General features: G+C 44.4%; 3 protein-coding genes across 17 annotated transcripts in view; 1 reads left to right on the plus strand and 2 right to left on the minus strand.

Moving 5' to 3' along the window:
* UPF2 (UPF2 regulator of nonsense mediated mRNA decay) overlaps nucleotides 1–13,758 on the minus strand; it is a gene marked incomplete at its 3' end in the record, with an annotated part of 57,739 nt that extends 43,981 nt beyond the window's left edge. For 5 of the 12 annotated variants that reach the window (XM_083399345.1, XM_083399342.1, XM_083399341.1 and 2 more), the window contains exons 1-3: nucleotides 13,615–13,758; nucleotides 7,393–7,772; nucleotides 5,162–5,941 (exon numbers count right to left, since the gene is read on the minus strand). In XM_083399345.1, the coding sequence (XP_083255471.1) occupies nucleotides 5,162–5,941; nucleotides 7,393–7,772; nucleotides 13,615–13,677 (1,223 nt within the window). In that variant the 5' untranslated portion in view covers nucleotides 13,678–13,758. Of the gene's footprint in view, nucleotides 1–5,161; nucleotides 5,942–7,392; nucleotides 7,773–12,697; nucleotides 13,014–13,411; nucleotides 13,513–13,614 lie in introns of those variants that run through there. The other 7 variants (XM_083399347.1, XM_083399343.1, XM_083399339.1 and 4 more) reach the window with 5 other exon arrangements.
* Nucleotides 1–16,392, minus strand: part of NUDT5 (nudix hydrolase 5) — a 1,423,229-nt gene that overhangs the window by 1,337,295 nt on the left and 69,542 nt on the right. The window lies entirely within an intron of this gene.
* DHTKD1 (dehydrogenase E1 and transketolase domain containing 1) overlaps nucleotides 15,892–16,392 on the plus strand; it is a gene marked incomplete at its 5' end in the record, with an annotated part of 28,914 nt that continues 28,413 nt past the window's right edge. Inside the window, one exon of one of the 3 annotated variants that reach the window (XM_083399519.1) lies at nucleotides 15,892–16,102. In XM_083399519.1, the coding sequence (XP_083255645.1) occupies nucleotides 15,904–16,102 (199 nt within the window). The remainder of the gene's footprint in view (nucleotides 16,103–16,392) is intronic. The other 2 variants (XM_083399518.1, XM_083399521.1) reach the window with 2 other exon arrangements.

Genomic DNA, 16,392 nt, shown 5'->3' on the forward strand with positions numbered 1-16,392 from the left:
AAAGCATGGGAAATAAACAAGATGAGCTTGAGCTCTTGGTACAGCAAACTAAATATGACATAATAGGCATCACTGAAACCTGGTGGGATAAGTCCCAAGATTGGAATGTAAAAATGGAGGGATACAATCTATTTCAGAGAAACAGACCAGACAAGAAAGGAGGAGGAGTGGCGTTATATGTCAGGGATGTGTATACCTGTGAAGAGATCCAAGATTTAGAACCTCAAAGCCAAAGTGAGAGCATTTGGGTCAAAATTAAGGGAGAGAAGAATAACAGTGACCTCATTGTGGGAGTTTACTATAGATCCCCAAAGCCAAACGGAGGACATAGATGATGCCTTCATGGAACAGATGGCCAAGCATGCAAAAGGAAGGGAGATAGTAGTAATGGGGGACTTCAATTACCCGGATATTTGTTGGATGTCAAACTCAGCCAAGAGCATAAGGTCAAAGAGATTCCTCACTGGCCTTGCAGACAACTTTATTGTCCAGAAAGTGGGAGAAGCAACAAGAGGAACAGCCATTTTAGATCTGGTCCTAACCAATGTCGATGACCTGGTTAATGGGGTAGAAGTGGAAGGATCATTAGGCGCAAGTGATCATGCTCTTCTGAAGTTTACTATACAGCGGAAAGGAGCAGCCAAGCATACTAGGAGTCAATTTCTTGACTTTAAGAAAGCCGACTTCATAAAACTTAGGGAAGTGCTGGGTGAGATCCCATGGACAGTAATACTAAAAGGAAAGGGAGTTCATGATGGCTGGGAGTTTGTTAAGAGGGAGATAGTAAAAGCACAACTTCAGGCAATACCAATGAGACGGAAACATGGAAGGTGCCTAAGGAAGCCAGGGTGGCTATCTAAAGAACTTTTGACTGAGTTAAGATTAAAAAAGGATGTGTACAAAAAATGGAAAAGGGGGGAAACCACCAAAGAGGAATTCAAACAAATAGCCAGCATTTGTAGACACAAAGTCAGAAAAGCTAAAGCACAGAATGAACTCAGGCTTGCTAGAGAGGTTAAAAGCAACAAAAAAAGGCTTTTATGGGTATGTTCATAGCAAAAGGAAGAACAAAGAAACAGTGGGGTCACTCAGAGGAGAAGATGGTGAAATGCAAACAGGGGACACAGAAAGGGCTGAACTCCTCAATGCCTTCTTTGCCTCAGTCTTCTCCGATAAAGAAAACAATGCCCGACCTGAAGAATTTGGAGCAAATCATTCAGCAGAGAAAACACAGCCCAGAATAACTAAGGAGATAGTACAAGAATACTTGGCTAGTTTAGATGTATTCAAGTCTCCAGGGCCAGATGAACTGCATCCAAGAGTATTAAAAGAACTGGCAGATGTGATCTCAGAACCACTGGCAATCATCTTTGAGAATTCCTGGAGAACAGGCGAAGTCCCGGCAGACTGGAGGAGGGCAAATGTTGTCCCTATTTTCAAAAAGGGGAAAAGAGAGGACCCAAATAATTACCGCCCAGTCAGTCTGACATCAATACCAGGGAAGATTCTGGAGCAGATCATTAAGCAAACAGTCTGTGAGCACCTAGAAAGGAATGCTGTGATCACCAATAGTCAGCATGGATTTCTGAAAAATAAGTCATGTCAGACTAACCTGATCTCGTTTTATGACAGAATTACAAGCCTGGTAGATGAAGGGAACGCAGTGGATGTAGCCTACCTTGATTTCAGCAAGGCATTTGACAAGGTGCCCCATGATATTCTTGTAAAGAAGCTGGTAAAATGCGGTCTTGACTATGCTACCACTCAGTGGATTTGTAACTGGCTGACTGACCGGATGCAAAGGGTGCTCATCAATGGTTCCTCTTCATCCTGGAGAAGAGTGACTAGTGGGGTGCCACAGGGTTCTGTCTTGGGCCCGGTCTTATTCAACATCTTTATCAATGACTTGGATGATGGACTCAAGGGCATCCTGATCAAATTTGCAGATGACACCAAACTGGGAGGGGTGGCTAACACCCCAGAGGACAGGATCACACTTCAAAACGACCTTGACAGATTAGAGAACTGGGCCAAAACAAACAAGATGAATTTTAACAGGGAGAAATGTAAAGTATTGCACTTGGGCAAAAAAAATGAGAGGCACAAATACAAGATGGGTGACACCTGGCTTGAGAGCAGTACATGTGAAAAGGATCTAGGAGTCTTGGTTGACCACAAACTTGACATGAGTCAACAGTGTGACGCGGCAGCTAAAAAAGCCAATGCAATTCTGGGCTGCATCAATAGGAGTATAGCGTCTAGATCAAGGGAAGTTATAGTGCCACTGTATTCTGCTCTGGTCAGACCTCACCTGGAGTACTGTGTCCAGTTCTGGGCACCACAGTTCAAGAAGGACACTGACAAACTGGAACGTGTCCAGAAGAGGGCAACCAAAACGGTCAAAGGCCTGGAAACGATGCCTTATGAGGAACGGCTAAGGGAGCTGGGCATGTTTAGCCTGGAGAAGAGGAGGTTAAGGGGTGATATGATAGCCATGTTCAAATATATAAAAGGATGTCACATAGAGGAGGGAGAAAGGTTGTTTTCTGCTGCTCCAGAGAAGCGGACACGGAGCAATGGATCCAAACTACAAGAAAGAAGATTCCACCTAAACATTAGGAAGAACTTCCTGACAGTTAGAGCTGTTCGACAGTGGAATTTGCTGCCAAAGAGTGTGGTGGAGTCTCCTTCTTTGGAGGTCTTTAAGCAGAGGCTTGACAACCATATGTCAGGAGTGCTCTGATGGTGTTTCCTGCTTGGCAGGGGGTTGGACTCGATGGCCCTTGTGGTCTCTTCCAACTCTATGATTCTATGATTCTATGATTCTATGAAACTATGGCAAGTTCTTAATGAAATGGGAGTGCCTGATCACCTCATCTGTCTCCTGAGAAATCTCTATGTGGGACAAGAAGCAACAGTTAGAACTGGATATGGAACAACTGATTGGTTCAAAATTGGGAAAGGAGTACGACAAGGCTGTATTTTGTCTCCCTGCTTATTTAACTTATATGCAGAATTCATCATGCGAAAGGCTGGGCTGGATGAATCCCTAGCCGGAATTAAGATTGCTGGAAGAAATATCAACAACCTCAGATATGCAGATGACACAACCTTGATGGCAGAAAGTGAGGAGGAATTAAAGAACCTTTTATTGAGGGTGAAAGACGAGAGCGCAAAATATGGTCTGAAGCTCAACATCAAAAAAACGAAGATCATGGCCACTGGTCCCATCACCTCCTGGCAAATAGAAGGGGAAGAAATGGAGGCAGTGAGAGATTTTACTTTCTTGGGCTCCATGATCACTGCAGAAGGTGACAGCAGCCACGAAATTAAGAGACGCCTGCTTCTTGGGAGGAAAGCAATGGCAAACCTAGATAGCATTTTAAAAAGTAGAGACATCACCTTGCCAACAAAGGTCCGTATAGTAAAAGCTATGGTTTTCCCAGTAGTGATGTATGGAAGTGAGAGCTGGACCATAAAGAAGGCTGACCGCCGAAGAATTGACGCTTTTGAATTATGGTGCTGGAGGAGACTCTTGAGAGTCCCATGGACTGCAAGAAGATCAAACGCATCCATTCTTAAAGAAATCAGCCCTGAGTTTTCACTGGAAGGACAGATCCTGAAGCTGAGGCTCCAATACTTTGGCCACCTCATGAGAAGAGAAGACACCCTGGAAAAGACCCTGATGCTGGGAAAGATGGAGAGCACAAGGAGAAGGGGAAGACAGAGGACAAGATGGTTAGACAGTGTTCTCGAAGCTACAAACATGAGTCTGACCAAACTGCGGGTGGCAGTGGAGGACAGGAGTGCCTGGCGTGCTCTGGTCCATGGGGTCACGAAGAGTCGGACACGACTGAACGACTAAACAACAACAAGTATAAGCCGGTTCACCACACCACAAACCTGGTGGTGGCGGCAGCGGTGGAGGGAAAAAAGCAGCCCAAAAGGGCTGCTTTCGGGCCACTCATCCCTGCTGCCTCTGCCGCTCGCAAGAGCAGGCATAGGAGCCGCAGTTGGGAGAGCACAGCGCAGCGCAGCGCCTCTCCCAACCACACCTCCTGTGCCTGCTCCTGTGAGAGGTGGGTGGCAGCGGCGGGACCAGAGGTGAGAAAGGGCTCCTTTTAGGCCGCTCATCCCTCCGCTGCTGCCGCCCACCTCACTCGAGTATAAGCCAAAGAGGGTTTTTTCAGCATAAAAAATGTGCTGAAAGTCAGCTTATACTCGAGTATATATGGTACATTAGTGTAGACCCACCCACCAAAAGTTTCAAGTCCAATGATTTTAACATATCTACTCTTGAGTATGAATAATACTTAGTATCACTCACAGTTTTTAAATATTTATGTTTTAAGTTTTTGAATTGTTATTGGTGTCTTTGATTTTGTTATAGACACATAGAATAGTAGTACTGGAAGAGACCCTGAGGGTCATCTAGTCCAACTTCCTGCAATGCAGAAATCTCAAGTAATGCATCCATGACAGATTACCACCTCTATGTTTTGATTTTACTTTTTTAAAAAGATGAATGATTGTATTGATTGTTTGGTTTTAATGTACACCTCCCTCGAACCCATGTTTTGGATGAAGGTCCAGTTTAGAATGCAGCTGCTGTTCCTCCACCCACATTAACCATATTTTATGGTATACCAAAAGCTTACTAAGGGAAAGCAGGCACAATGAAATTTAGGAGGCTGTAAAATACTTAATATTGTAAACTAGAGTGCATCCACATGGAAAAACAGAAGCTGCTAGCGACTTAAAAAAAGAAAAAAAAGGTAGCACATTCCTAAATTACAATGTGAATAATTCCAAATCAGAGGCAGAAGACACTGTTAAACCTACAAGATGGTTATAAGACTAAGGGTTGCATCCAACATCATACTCAGAGTAAACCCATTTAAATTAACAGACATGACTTTGGGCACATTAATTTCAGTGGGTCTACTGAGAATTTACCTGGGAGTAAGCCCCGCTGAACTCACTGGGACTTCCTTCTGACATGTAGGATTGTAATGTTAGTCCATTTCCCAATTCAAACCTCAAAGAATGAAATTATACTTTGTGGTCTCTTGGGGCGGAAAAAAGTTTTACCCAATCCATTTTGAAACTCTAGCAAGTATTAGAAACCTGTCAATTCATTTAAGAGCATTTAAAATATTACCTGTTTTGTCTTTCAATATTTTGCAGTTCCCTGTGGTCCCTTTTCAGATGTTTGGTCAAAGATGTAAAGTACTCTTTCAGCAGATTTTGGAAAGGCTGTTGTTTTTCTGGGCTAATGATTTCACTGGGAGGAAAACTCAAGTTAAATTTATCTGATGCACTTTTAACCTTCCTTGGTACCAATCCAGCAATGTCATCTCCACAGTGCCGACAAAAGCTAATAACCACTGAGACATGGGTGTGGGATTCGCGATCAGCATTAATAATGTTTTTTACTTGTTCATAGATTAAAGACAAGCCTTCCTTATCAGTGAAAATCCCAACTATTGTCAATTCTGCAATAAACCGCAAGTCTGTTCTTAGTTTAGTAATGTTGGATGTCTTCTCTTCTTTCCTGGCTTCAAAATGTTTCTTCCAGACTTGAAGTAGTGATGGAGCAAAATCAGCATAACGTTGATGGAACAGAGAACACAAGTGCACAGCGCAATTCACATCTGATATTTTCAGTTTTGCTTCCACTATAGAAGCAACAGCCTCTGCAATGTACTTGCTTAAATTGAGGCCATTAAAGTCATGGGACAAGGAGTCTCTCTGCTGTTCTGTGATAGTTTTTAACTTCTTAACAAAGGCAGTGTTCTTCTTGAGACTTGAATCCAGCCTGCTAAAGAAATTCTCTTCAGGGCGGCTGTCTGATGCATTCTGGTTTTTACTTCGGAGTTCCTTTCTTGCTTGGTGGCGCTCCCAAGCTTCTTGGTGGAGCTGATGGGCTTCTTCTTTCTCTCTAAACAGAATATGAAGAATATTGTGTTTAAGTAGGGCTGAAATTTTAAACATTGTAATAGACTAAAAAGGCAAGCCTAATTAACAGAGCAACATATTTAAAGGTTGCAATAAATGACGTCTTTGTGGCAACAAAACAGACTTCACCTTCCTCTCCTACCCGCCCCCCTAAAATCTGCTCTGGAAGTTTAGGGGACCCTCTAGAGGAGGTTTGGGTGGACTTGGACAGTTGCAGGGGAGAGACGAGGAGGGTGAACGCCTGTTGGTCAAGTGGATGCTGCACTGGATTTCACCCAAGAATGTATGAAGATTACAGATGGCAGGCGCTATCTTAGAAAATTTCCTCTTTCCTCTTTCACTCTCGTAAGGGACCGTTTCACTAAGATGGTGCCAGCTGCAACATATACATTCACTGTCTAAGAGTATGGTTTTTGTTATTAAAAATGCTTTCAATATATGCAAATTTAAATCAGAACTAGTCTGAGTAATCAACAAATTTATTCAGTCTGGTGATAGCACTAATTTTAAAGCAGTAAAGTGCAGATAAATGAATTTCGTAATGAATTGCAAAATTCAATACACAAGTAATCTTGCTTTATTTTTTCCTTATATCTGTACTGCAACATTTTAAAATGACATTATTGTTATACAGTCATACCTCATATTACGTTTGTTTCAGGTTGAGCGTTTTCAGGTTGCGTCCCGCGGCAACCCGCAAGTACTGGAAAGGGTTATTTCCGGGTTTCACTGCTCGCGCATTCACAGACATCCAAAATGATGTCGTGCGCATGTGCAGAAGTGGTGGATCGCAACCCACGCATGCGCAGGCGCGGGTTGCGTTCTACTTATGTTGCAAATGGGCCTCCAGAACGGATCTCGTTCACAACCAGAGGTACCACTGTAATGAAGTGATGCTTCTAACCAGCAACCCTTTGAAAATGAAGTAGCTTGTCAGTCAGAAATTTTCTACGAATACTCAGACCAGCATCTAAAGAGCTCTGTTGGGCATTTCCAGTGGGATTTCCTACTGTATTTGACCAGCAAACCTCCCATATCACAAACCACTTAGCAAAGTCTACTAAGCTCCAAGAGTGGCTTATGATGTGGAAAAATAGATTTGTAGTTTGAGGAACACAAGGAGAAAGCTACCTTGGGTGCACAGAACTAGTTATATTGGGTTCCTGGGCATCAGTATTTCTTAAGCTTTTTGAAGTGGGGCTTGTCTATTTGTATTGTACTTCCATAGCCCAACAACCTAGTAGCAAGCATTTCTTCTGCACAAGGGGAAAACGCAGCTCTTCTTTCAAATGGAGCAACTTCCCTTACAATTTCCATGGAGCTATTCAATCCACCCAATCCTTAGCTCCCTGTGCTTCCCCATCTGTGTCCCAGCACCCTCTCTTATAGTGTGAAAACCTAGGTACCAGCAGCAAATAAATAATAAAGTCTTACTTCAGCTGGGCAGCTGCCTCTTCTTGTTGTCGCTTTACTTCTTCTTCCTGCTTTTTTCTCTCCTCTTCTTCAAGTTTTTGCTTTTCTTCCTCCTCTTTCTTCTTCTGCTCTTCTTCAGATTTTATCTTCTCATCATCTTTTTTCTTCCGCTCCTTGTCTTCTTTTTTCCGTTTCTCCTCCTCCAGTTTTTTCTTTTTATCTTCTGGTGGTTTTAACATTTCTCTCTTCATGCCAAGCCTGACATCCTCTTTGGGTTTGTCCCGGCTGCTACCTGACCGCCTCTCGTTGAACTCCTTATCTTTATTACTTAATGATGTTTCTTTTTCTTCCATGCTTGCCGACTTCTTACGCTCTGCTGGCATTATGTTACCCAGGCAGATCTGAAAGATTATTAACAACACATTGTCATTGCATTCACAAGTTAATAATCAAGGCCTCAAAATGTTGTTTCTAAACTACGTATGGATATTTTTTCCAGAGCTATGTGCTGTCAAACTGACTTGATTATTAGTGGAAGATGATAAGTACTGCTAAATGCACAAATGCCTTCCTTCAGCACACAGTACATAACAGAAGCAGCCCAAGACATTTTGATAACCGATAAAGTAAATCCAAATGGTATCCTTCTTCTCACTAATTAACATGAGGTACAATCTACAGAAAGTTCTCCTACACAAATCCCACTGAAATGTGAAGCTGCACAATTGAGTCCATCCCTTTCTCACTCTACAGTTTACACCCCCAATCTGCTGTCTAAAGTAGTCATCTCAACTCAGCTCTGGGTTTTGGGGCCTCTGACACAATAGCAAAACCATGAACAGCTGAGGGCAGAACATCGAGCTACCACCAGAAACAAACTCCTGTAATAAATTATATTCCTTCCCTTACATATGGTGGCATCTTCAGTTTTGACTTCCCGTTTGTCATCACCGGCTTCTGGTGGTGAAGAAAAATACAGAACCATGACCTAGAGGAAGTTTTCTACTTGCTGGGGAAGGGCAGACCTTGAAATGAGGATACTGTGTCCACTGGAAGCCCCTGTCTCCCATAACAGTTAATTCCACTCTCAATAATATACACTGGATTGCCTTTTTTTAACCAAGTGTCACAATCAGAGGACTAAAGTCACAGCAGCTTAACAAAAGGAACTACAATAGCATACCAGCAATTGCTTTTTCTATATGCCTGACTATAACCAAGTTACTTCAATTAAATAAAATAAGCAAAAATGTTGCTTGCTTGAAAACATTTTCAAAATATCTGCTTATAAGTGGTTTATCATTAGAGAAGGAAATTTTGGGTAATATACTCATAGTAGACCACAGTGATCTATTGTTCAAGGACTGACAACTTTACACACAACTATAACTTATTTTCTAGCACGTTCGTGAAAATACACATAATTCCTTTCAAGCAAATAAGCTATGGAACTTACAAACTCATTGTATGGACCTGATAAGCTCCTCCGAGTTAAACAAATCATCATGCACGTATGAGTATTATGTACACCTTTACAGTAGTGTATTGAATCCTCTAATTCAAAGCTGCACACTGAGACAAAAGAACAAAACCTGCAAACAATTAAGGAAGTTTAAGTAAACGCATTAGACTGGTGCACCATCTCCTTTGTTGGGAGGAGGGATACAGTTGCTAACTATTTTTGATAGAACTTTCTTATTCCAGTCCTACAAATACTAGCTCTTTAAGATTCTTTAAAATGAGCAATTCATTATTAGATAAGTTAAAACCACAACATTCCAATAAAATGCACACTGAAGTGCCTTCAAAACTAAGCTCTGAATTCTTACAGCACACGCATTAAAACGTATGTTCACCATTAAAATCTAGAAGAAAAAACCCAAGACTACATCAGTTAGTTGTTACTGCTAGACAACAAACAGCATATTTACCACCTAATAATTGTTTGATAAAAACAAGTATTACAGTCAGTTTTGCACTCCACTAGTTACATTCCAAATCTCTGTCTACTCTTAAGCATACCTGAAAAACAGTGAGAATTACCACAACAGTTGTTGTACTTCATTGATGGATCTACTACTGAACATCTTCTAGCCAATGCAACAGTAACACTCCTACAGCATTTATAACACTTGATCAGTTGTAATTTAACACCGAAGAAGCAGTAGTAGTACTCTGCTGCTGTTACAACAGTGTATACAAATAACTTTGGAGTAGAACTAACTACTTCTGCTCACCTTGGCTGTTTCTTTTGCACCCAGGGCTTTTTACTCAGCTCAAGACCCATTTCTTCCCAACCCAGATACAAAGCATGAAATGGCCCTTGTATATTCACCCTGAAATTGATGTATTATTAGTGCAAAACAAAAGCACTATACTTAAAGCTGTATTCACTTCCATCTTTTCAAAAACGATTCCCATTCCATGACCTCTAATAAATGCTTTCTCCCCATTCGTACTCTACTCTTTGACAACCAAGCTTTATATATCTAGTCCTAGGCAGTGATATGGGTTGAAATGTTGTCCAAAAGAGTTCCACTATTTTATTTCTCTATCGAAAGTTTTCAACTTTTAAAATGGATTGCTTCATAAAATTAGCAATATGATGAATGAAGATAGTAATAGCCCAAAATTTAAGAACTGGAATGGTTACAATATTGATCTGATCTAAAATCAAATTTGTAATTAATTCTCTTCAGGTGACTATCAGTAGGGAGCATGCATATTTATGTGCACACGTCACTTGAAATAGTTGTGCAGGCCTGATCTGGTCCATTTTATATCAATAAGCCACCCCTTTATGGAGATCCTGATAGAAAGTTCTACAAACAAAACTTCAAGTTCCCAGCAAAGCTGATCACTAAGTGATAAACTGAAGTTCACAAATGAAAGCATATGAAAATGTAGAAAAGTAATGAACTGTAACATAACTTCTGTTAAAGGCTTGTTTTTCGATTAAAGAATTACCAGGTTAAAACCAACACCACTTAAAAAAATTCTGAAACCACTATTAATTACAGCGCAGTATATTAAGTTACAACACAACAGCAATTGTCCTCAAAGCAATGCGTATTCATTTCTTTTGTGGACAAATCTCAGGTGCTGCCTGTACTTGAGTAATATTGGAACACAATCAAACTAAAGGAAGTCTGATGGATAAAAAGAATCTAATGGCTAATTAACAAGAAGCTCTTTCCCACAACACACACACGTAAAGTGATTTTCCATAGTCTGGCAAAGAAATGTGTACTATTTGCTTGCATGCAAGGAAGGAAGACAATGAAATAGCAGAAGTTGAGCCCTGCAAGGAAGTTAAGTTGTGCTAGCTAAAGATCAACTGAGAACATCCTCTGAAACCTTTCATCAACGTATGTACTGTCAAGTTTCATTATTCAAACAGCTCAGAAACACTACATCTAAAGTATTTTTTATACACTTTTTAGATTCCTGGATTATTTTTAAATACAAAAGACTTTTTTGTATGAGCTTTCAAAATTTCTTCCTCAATATCTTCCCCCTACTGTAAGGAGGGGGCAGAATAAATGCATGTCTTTCCCTAAAATATATAGCCTGGCTCACTAAACTGAGCCATGAACATTATTTTACCTAGTAATTCCTCAAACCTCATAGACTCCTCAGATATACATATATTTTCAGCATTTCTATCATTCATTTCTATAAAAATATGTCCTGAGGCAAACAGATATATAGATATATATACAGATAGATATATAGATGTAGAGATATACATATATATATATATATATATATGGGTGCCTCTGCTCTCTGCTTGTGGCACAGTAATATGGATGAGATGGATTAATCTGCATGTGACGTGGACAGGCTGGTGCTGGTCTATTGATTGCCTTTTATTTGACTATGTCAAATATCCTGTCAAGCCACAAACAAGTGTAAGTAGAGGTCCTACCTTTTAAATAGCATTTTCACATCCTCTGATACAAGATAGACAAAAGGTATATGGAACTGTAGAAAACATGGGCCATTACTCCCAAATATGCAATTTCATTCAAGAGTAGGGACATCCTGCTCTCTACTCAGCAGTGTAAAACTGAATTTTATCTTGTTACTACATATGTTTTGTTTGTTTGATGCCATTTTCAAAAAGCTACACTATTTACTGTGGTTTAGGGGTAGAAGTATGAACATATTTGCATAACATCAATAACTTTAACAACTGATTACATTTGTTAATTCCATTTGTTAATTCCCTTATAACACCCAGGCAATGGTAGGGGCTGTAGTAAGCACAGGTCTGTAGAATTCTTTAAGAATTCTAACAAATTGTTTTCAATATTTGGCCAAAGTGGTTTAAAAAAACACACACCAAATGACTACCCAAGATATGTATAAGGAGTTTCCTGTCTTAGAGGCAAGTGTTCAGACTGAATGCTCTTTAGATCCCTTACAGCCCTATGATCCTATGAAAATTCTTCTTTCAGGTCATAATGCTGTGTACATACTTAGACACTGTCACTAGGGTATAAAGTACATGAGACCCAACAGCAGCAATCCTGTATGGATCCTAGTAAGCCATGTTAAAGCAATCTAAATACAAGTACATGCTTTTTGAGAATAAGCAATGTGTCACTAACTTTCCCAACCTCTCTCATACACTGCACTGTTGCTTACCACGTCACAGTAGACAAGAAAGTCTACATGCACATTCTAATGGCATTATCTTTGTCACTTAACTTATTGAAACAACTGGCAGAGATAATATCACAGATCAGCAAACTACAGCAGCCTGATATTATGTATATTTAAACAATGCTTTAAGTCCTACTGTGTTCAGTCCGTGCGCATGCCCAGAACTGCTGCTTTGTGAAGAACTAAAAGCAAAACAAAGCATAGTTGAACCATGCTTGTAAGTAAAATCCTAAATTTAGAACAATCCTAAACTGCTGTGAATTGTGGACACTATTAATCCTAAATCACAATGAATTGCTTCAGAAAACACTTGAAAGAAGGAATGGCACTAAAGCTATTGGAAAGAGAAAGTGAAGGGAGAGCCCATGGGCAAAACAGCAAGGAAGAGAGCAGCTTGCCATACAGATTTATTTCAGAACAGCAAGGAATAGAGTATTGAGAACAATTCTGTAATAATAATAATAATAATAATAATAATAATAATGACCAAGCTTTTGACAGCTTTAGACAAGCCTAAGAACAAGCAAGAGTGGAAGAAGAGAAGACTTTGCACTTTGACAAAGTGCAAAACTTCTGCCCCACCAGATGAGCTTTTGTCACTCACCACTTCACACCCTGGGAAGCATCACAACCACTGGGAGCATCTTGGTCCGCTCACCTTCCACAATGGCAGGGCTACTGGCAACGGAAGCGGCCAAGGACTGAAGCAGCCGGGCTGACTGCAGACATGGGCAACCTCCCCGAGTATGGAAAGGCCGGCCTTTCCTTTCAAGTAAACAAGGCAATAACGTTCGTCGCGCGGCGGCTTTGCTCCCTCAAAGACCTCTTCTTCCACGGAGCTCCCCGGGGAGAGCGGGGAGGCTCCGCCACGTTCTGGGAGAGAGGCCTCCGCGGCTCCTTTTCTCTCCGCTTTCGTTTTTATTCAGATAATACCTTCTTTAACACATTTTTACTATTATTACTATTATTATTACTATGAATTTAAAAGGAGACCTCTTCCACGACCGACTCAAGAGAGGGGGCGCCATTCCACCCCCCCCCCGCCCTCCTGGTCGGCTTCCCCCACCTGTCACTTTCAGGCAGCGGGACCCCCCCACCCCCCCGCGCAGGTGAAGATGCCGCCGCAGGAAGCCAGAAGCGCCGCCTTCCCGGCAGCCCCCCTCGCGCGGCAGAGGCCTCCCCTCCCCGCCCGCCCCCCCCGGCAGCCCCGCGGAGGGCTCCGTCCTCGGGCTCCCTGTCTCGCGGCGCCCCGACCAGGCCCGTCCCGCCCAGGGCTCCCCATCTCGACGCCCCCCCAGCACCCCCCCCCGCCCACCTGGGCCCCACCGGCCTCTCCGTCTCCCCCGACGGAGGACGGTGAAGGGGCGGTTACCTCGGCCCGCTGTAAACATCGGTTCCAGCTTCTTCAGCTCCAGCTCCGCCAGCCTCTTCTTCTTCTCCCCCCCCCCACGCAAACGAGGACCCCGCCCCCCCAGGCTGCCCTCGGCGTCGCCTGCTCGGAAGCAACCCCGCCGCCACCGCCTTTCGGTCCAGGGCGAAGGGTGATGGGAAAGATTGGTCTGAGGGTTCACCTACCGGCGGACGCGGTCCCTTCCCGGGACGGGCTGCTGAGAACAGGGGCGGCCGCTTGCCAGGCATCGCCCAGGACAGCTCTGGCTGGCGGGGTCCTTGGGACGGAGAGCGGAGAGCGGGGCAACCCCGTGCTTTGGTTACCAGGGGAAGGCGGAAGTGCCCGAGGGGCGGGGCCTCTCGGAGAGCGGGGGAGGAGGAGGGGGTGGAGCTAAGAAGCCTCTCCCGCCCTCCGCCCAACGCCGAAGCTTTTGAAAGCAAGGCGGTGCAAGGCGCTCTTTTGCTCCCTGGGGAACTCGGGCTCAGAGCCGACGGTTCCCCGAGTCCGAGGTGCCGCGTCCCAGGGAGCGCGCCTCGGGCGTAAGCGTACACGCGCTCTCCTCCTAAACATAGCGAAATTTGCTTCTCTTTCTTGAGACGCAAGTAGTAAGTAATGCACACTGCAAAAACGTATAGCTAGTTTAGCTATAGCCCTTAACCAAACCTGCTATCCTCAGATATGGTGGAGGACAGTGTCCGTTCACATTCCCCGTCCAGTTGACTTCTGTATGTGGGAAGGAGGGGGAGCCTCCTCTTGTTCTTCACCTCAGGCAGCAAAATGTCTTAGTATGACGAAGGAAGGATCAACGGGTGGTCCCACCACTGCATCCCTCACCTGCAGTGCTGTGCAGTGAAATTTTTTGAAGGGAAACAGTTCGGGCCAGAGGCACCAGCTTGCGAGGGCGATGGGATGAGGACACCACACGCACCTCCCTCCCTAAGCCCGGCAGAAGCTTCCCAGGTTTGGGAAGGAGGCACCAGGCTTTAATACTATAATTTACCGATAACTTTTAGGGGACTAGCCTCTAGCTCCCTGACCACATGCCACTACTCACCTGGCTGGTAGTGAGAAGTGCAATGGCCAGAGTGGGGTGAGAGAGAGCTGGACTAGAGCCTGGTAGAGCCAGGGAGTGAGAGCCATGCTTGACTTCTGCTGGAAGCCAAAGCTGGAAGCAAGACCTTCTGGGGTGTTGATGCCATGAACTCAGGTTGTATATAATAGAATCATTGAATTGTAGAGTTGGAAGGGACCCCAAGGGTCATCTAGTCCAACCCACTGCAATGCAGGAATCTTTTGCCCAACATGGGGCTCAAACCTACAACCCTGAGATTAAGTGTTTTATGCTCACTGCTTAATAACAAAAACAAGCAGCAAAGATGATGACTACTTGTAGCAAGTTTCCGTGTATTCCAAATATAATGGGGTTAGGCAGAAAGATTATATGTGACCCCAAAGTACAAAGATGGTGGTGGGGAAGAGCTGTTTTGTACACCGCACACGACATCCATAGCAATGGATGCCCAGAGACTGCTTCCCCTCCGGGGGAGGGGGCACTAGCCAGGTTTTTCCCTTGGATGAAGCCTCCAGAGGGGTGCCATTGAGGGTCTCAGCCTATGTATGTGTGTACACAAATGTGCATGGAGGGGTGCCAAACTGGGTTTTGACCCAGTGAAATAAAGCCTAGTTTCAACCCTGCCCAGAGATGGCTTCCCGTTTCTGTATGTGTATATAAACCACATACTGTATTTTCTTTGAGCCACATTTTCAGAAGTAATATTTGCGTGAGCAAATGCAGCTACATAAGAACATGAATAATTCCCAAAATATATAGATGAACCTCTTACATGTGTACCTTATGTATGTATACAAACTCAAGGAGGTGTGTGTGTGCTTTTGCCAGGTAATCTCATTTATATTAGGTCTAATTTGAGACAAACTCAAATCTCCTCAACCCAAAGAAGCCTTTCTCCTTTCTGATCTTTCATAGAATAGCCATTGCTCTTGCTCTCACTTTGAAGAGAGATCTATCCATATTCTGCAAATGAATATATTTATATAGATACTATATTATATTATACTATACTATCCTGAAAGATTTAAACATTTCTTCAATAGTCCTTGAAGCATCCCTCCACACTCGCCATCCAGCCACACCAGAGGGGCACGGCCTTTGAGAAGCACCTAAGGCGCCCCCTTCGCCGCCGCCCCTCGCTCCAAGGAGCCTCTCTCTCGGGCTGCCATCTCTGGTCAGGACATGGGCCTGTCAAAGGAGAGTCCTGGCAGCGATCCGCAGCTAAAAGGGCAAGGCGGCAAAGGGGACCTCTTTCGGCTCTTCCCAAGGCGGGCGCCGGGCGTGTTTTCCCCGGCCGAGCGGGGCCCGGGGGCGGTCCCGCCTGCTCCTCCCGCCGCAGCTCCACCAACCGGGGCCGGGGGCGGGGGCCGGGGCCGCCCCCTTTCTTGTCTGGGCTGCGGCGATGGCGGTGGCGGCGGCTCGTGCGGCGCTGGTGGCGCTGGGAGCGCGAATGGGGTCTCGGCGGGCGCCGGCGCCTCTGCTGCTGCTGCGGCGGCGCTGGTACCGCTCCGAGAGGGGGGTCTACGGCTACAAGCCGAGCCGCAAGGCGGAGAGCGGAGCCCCCGACGGCGCGGAGCCGCGCGATTCCCGCAGCAGAGCAGGTCGGCGGGCGCCTGGCGGGCGGGCGGGCGGGGGGCAGGGGAAGGCCGTGCTTTGCTATATGGGGGGGGGGGGAGAGAAGAGCTTTGCCCGCAGGCATCCTGATCCCATCCAGATCCACTCCGCGAGGGGTCCCGGGGGAAGCGCGCGGCAGCCTTCAAATGCCACCTTCAAAGGTCCCCTCACCTGAGAGCAAGGTCCTCTGGGCACACGGGGACTTGCTCTCAGTACGGAGTAGATCTGTACAGGATCAGACTGTTGAAAGTGGTTTGTCATCAGGCGGCTTGTGCCA

This window comes from Podarcis tiliguerta, assembly GCF_965153285.1.
Source record: "Podarcis tiliguerta genome assembly, chromosome: 10".
In the NCBI taxonomy this organism is placed as follows: Eukaryota; Metazoa; Chordata; class Lepidosauria; order Squamata; family Lacertidae; genus Podarcis; species Podarcis tiliguerta.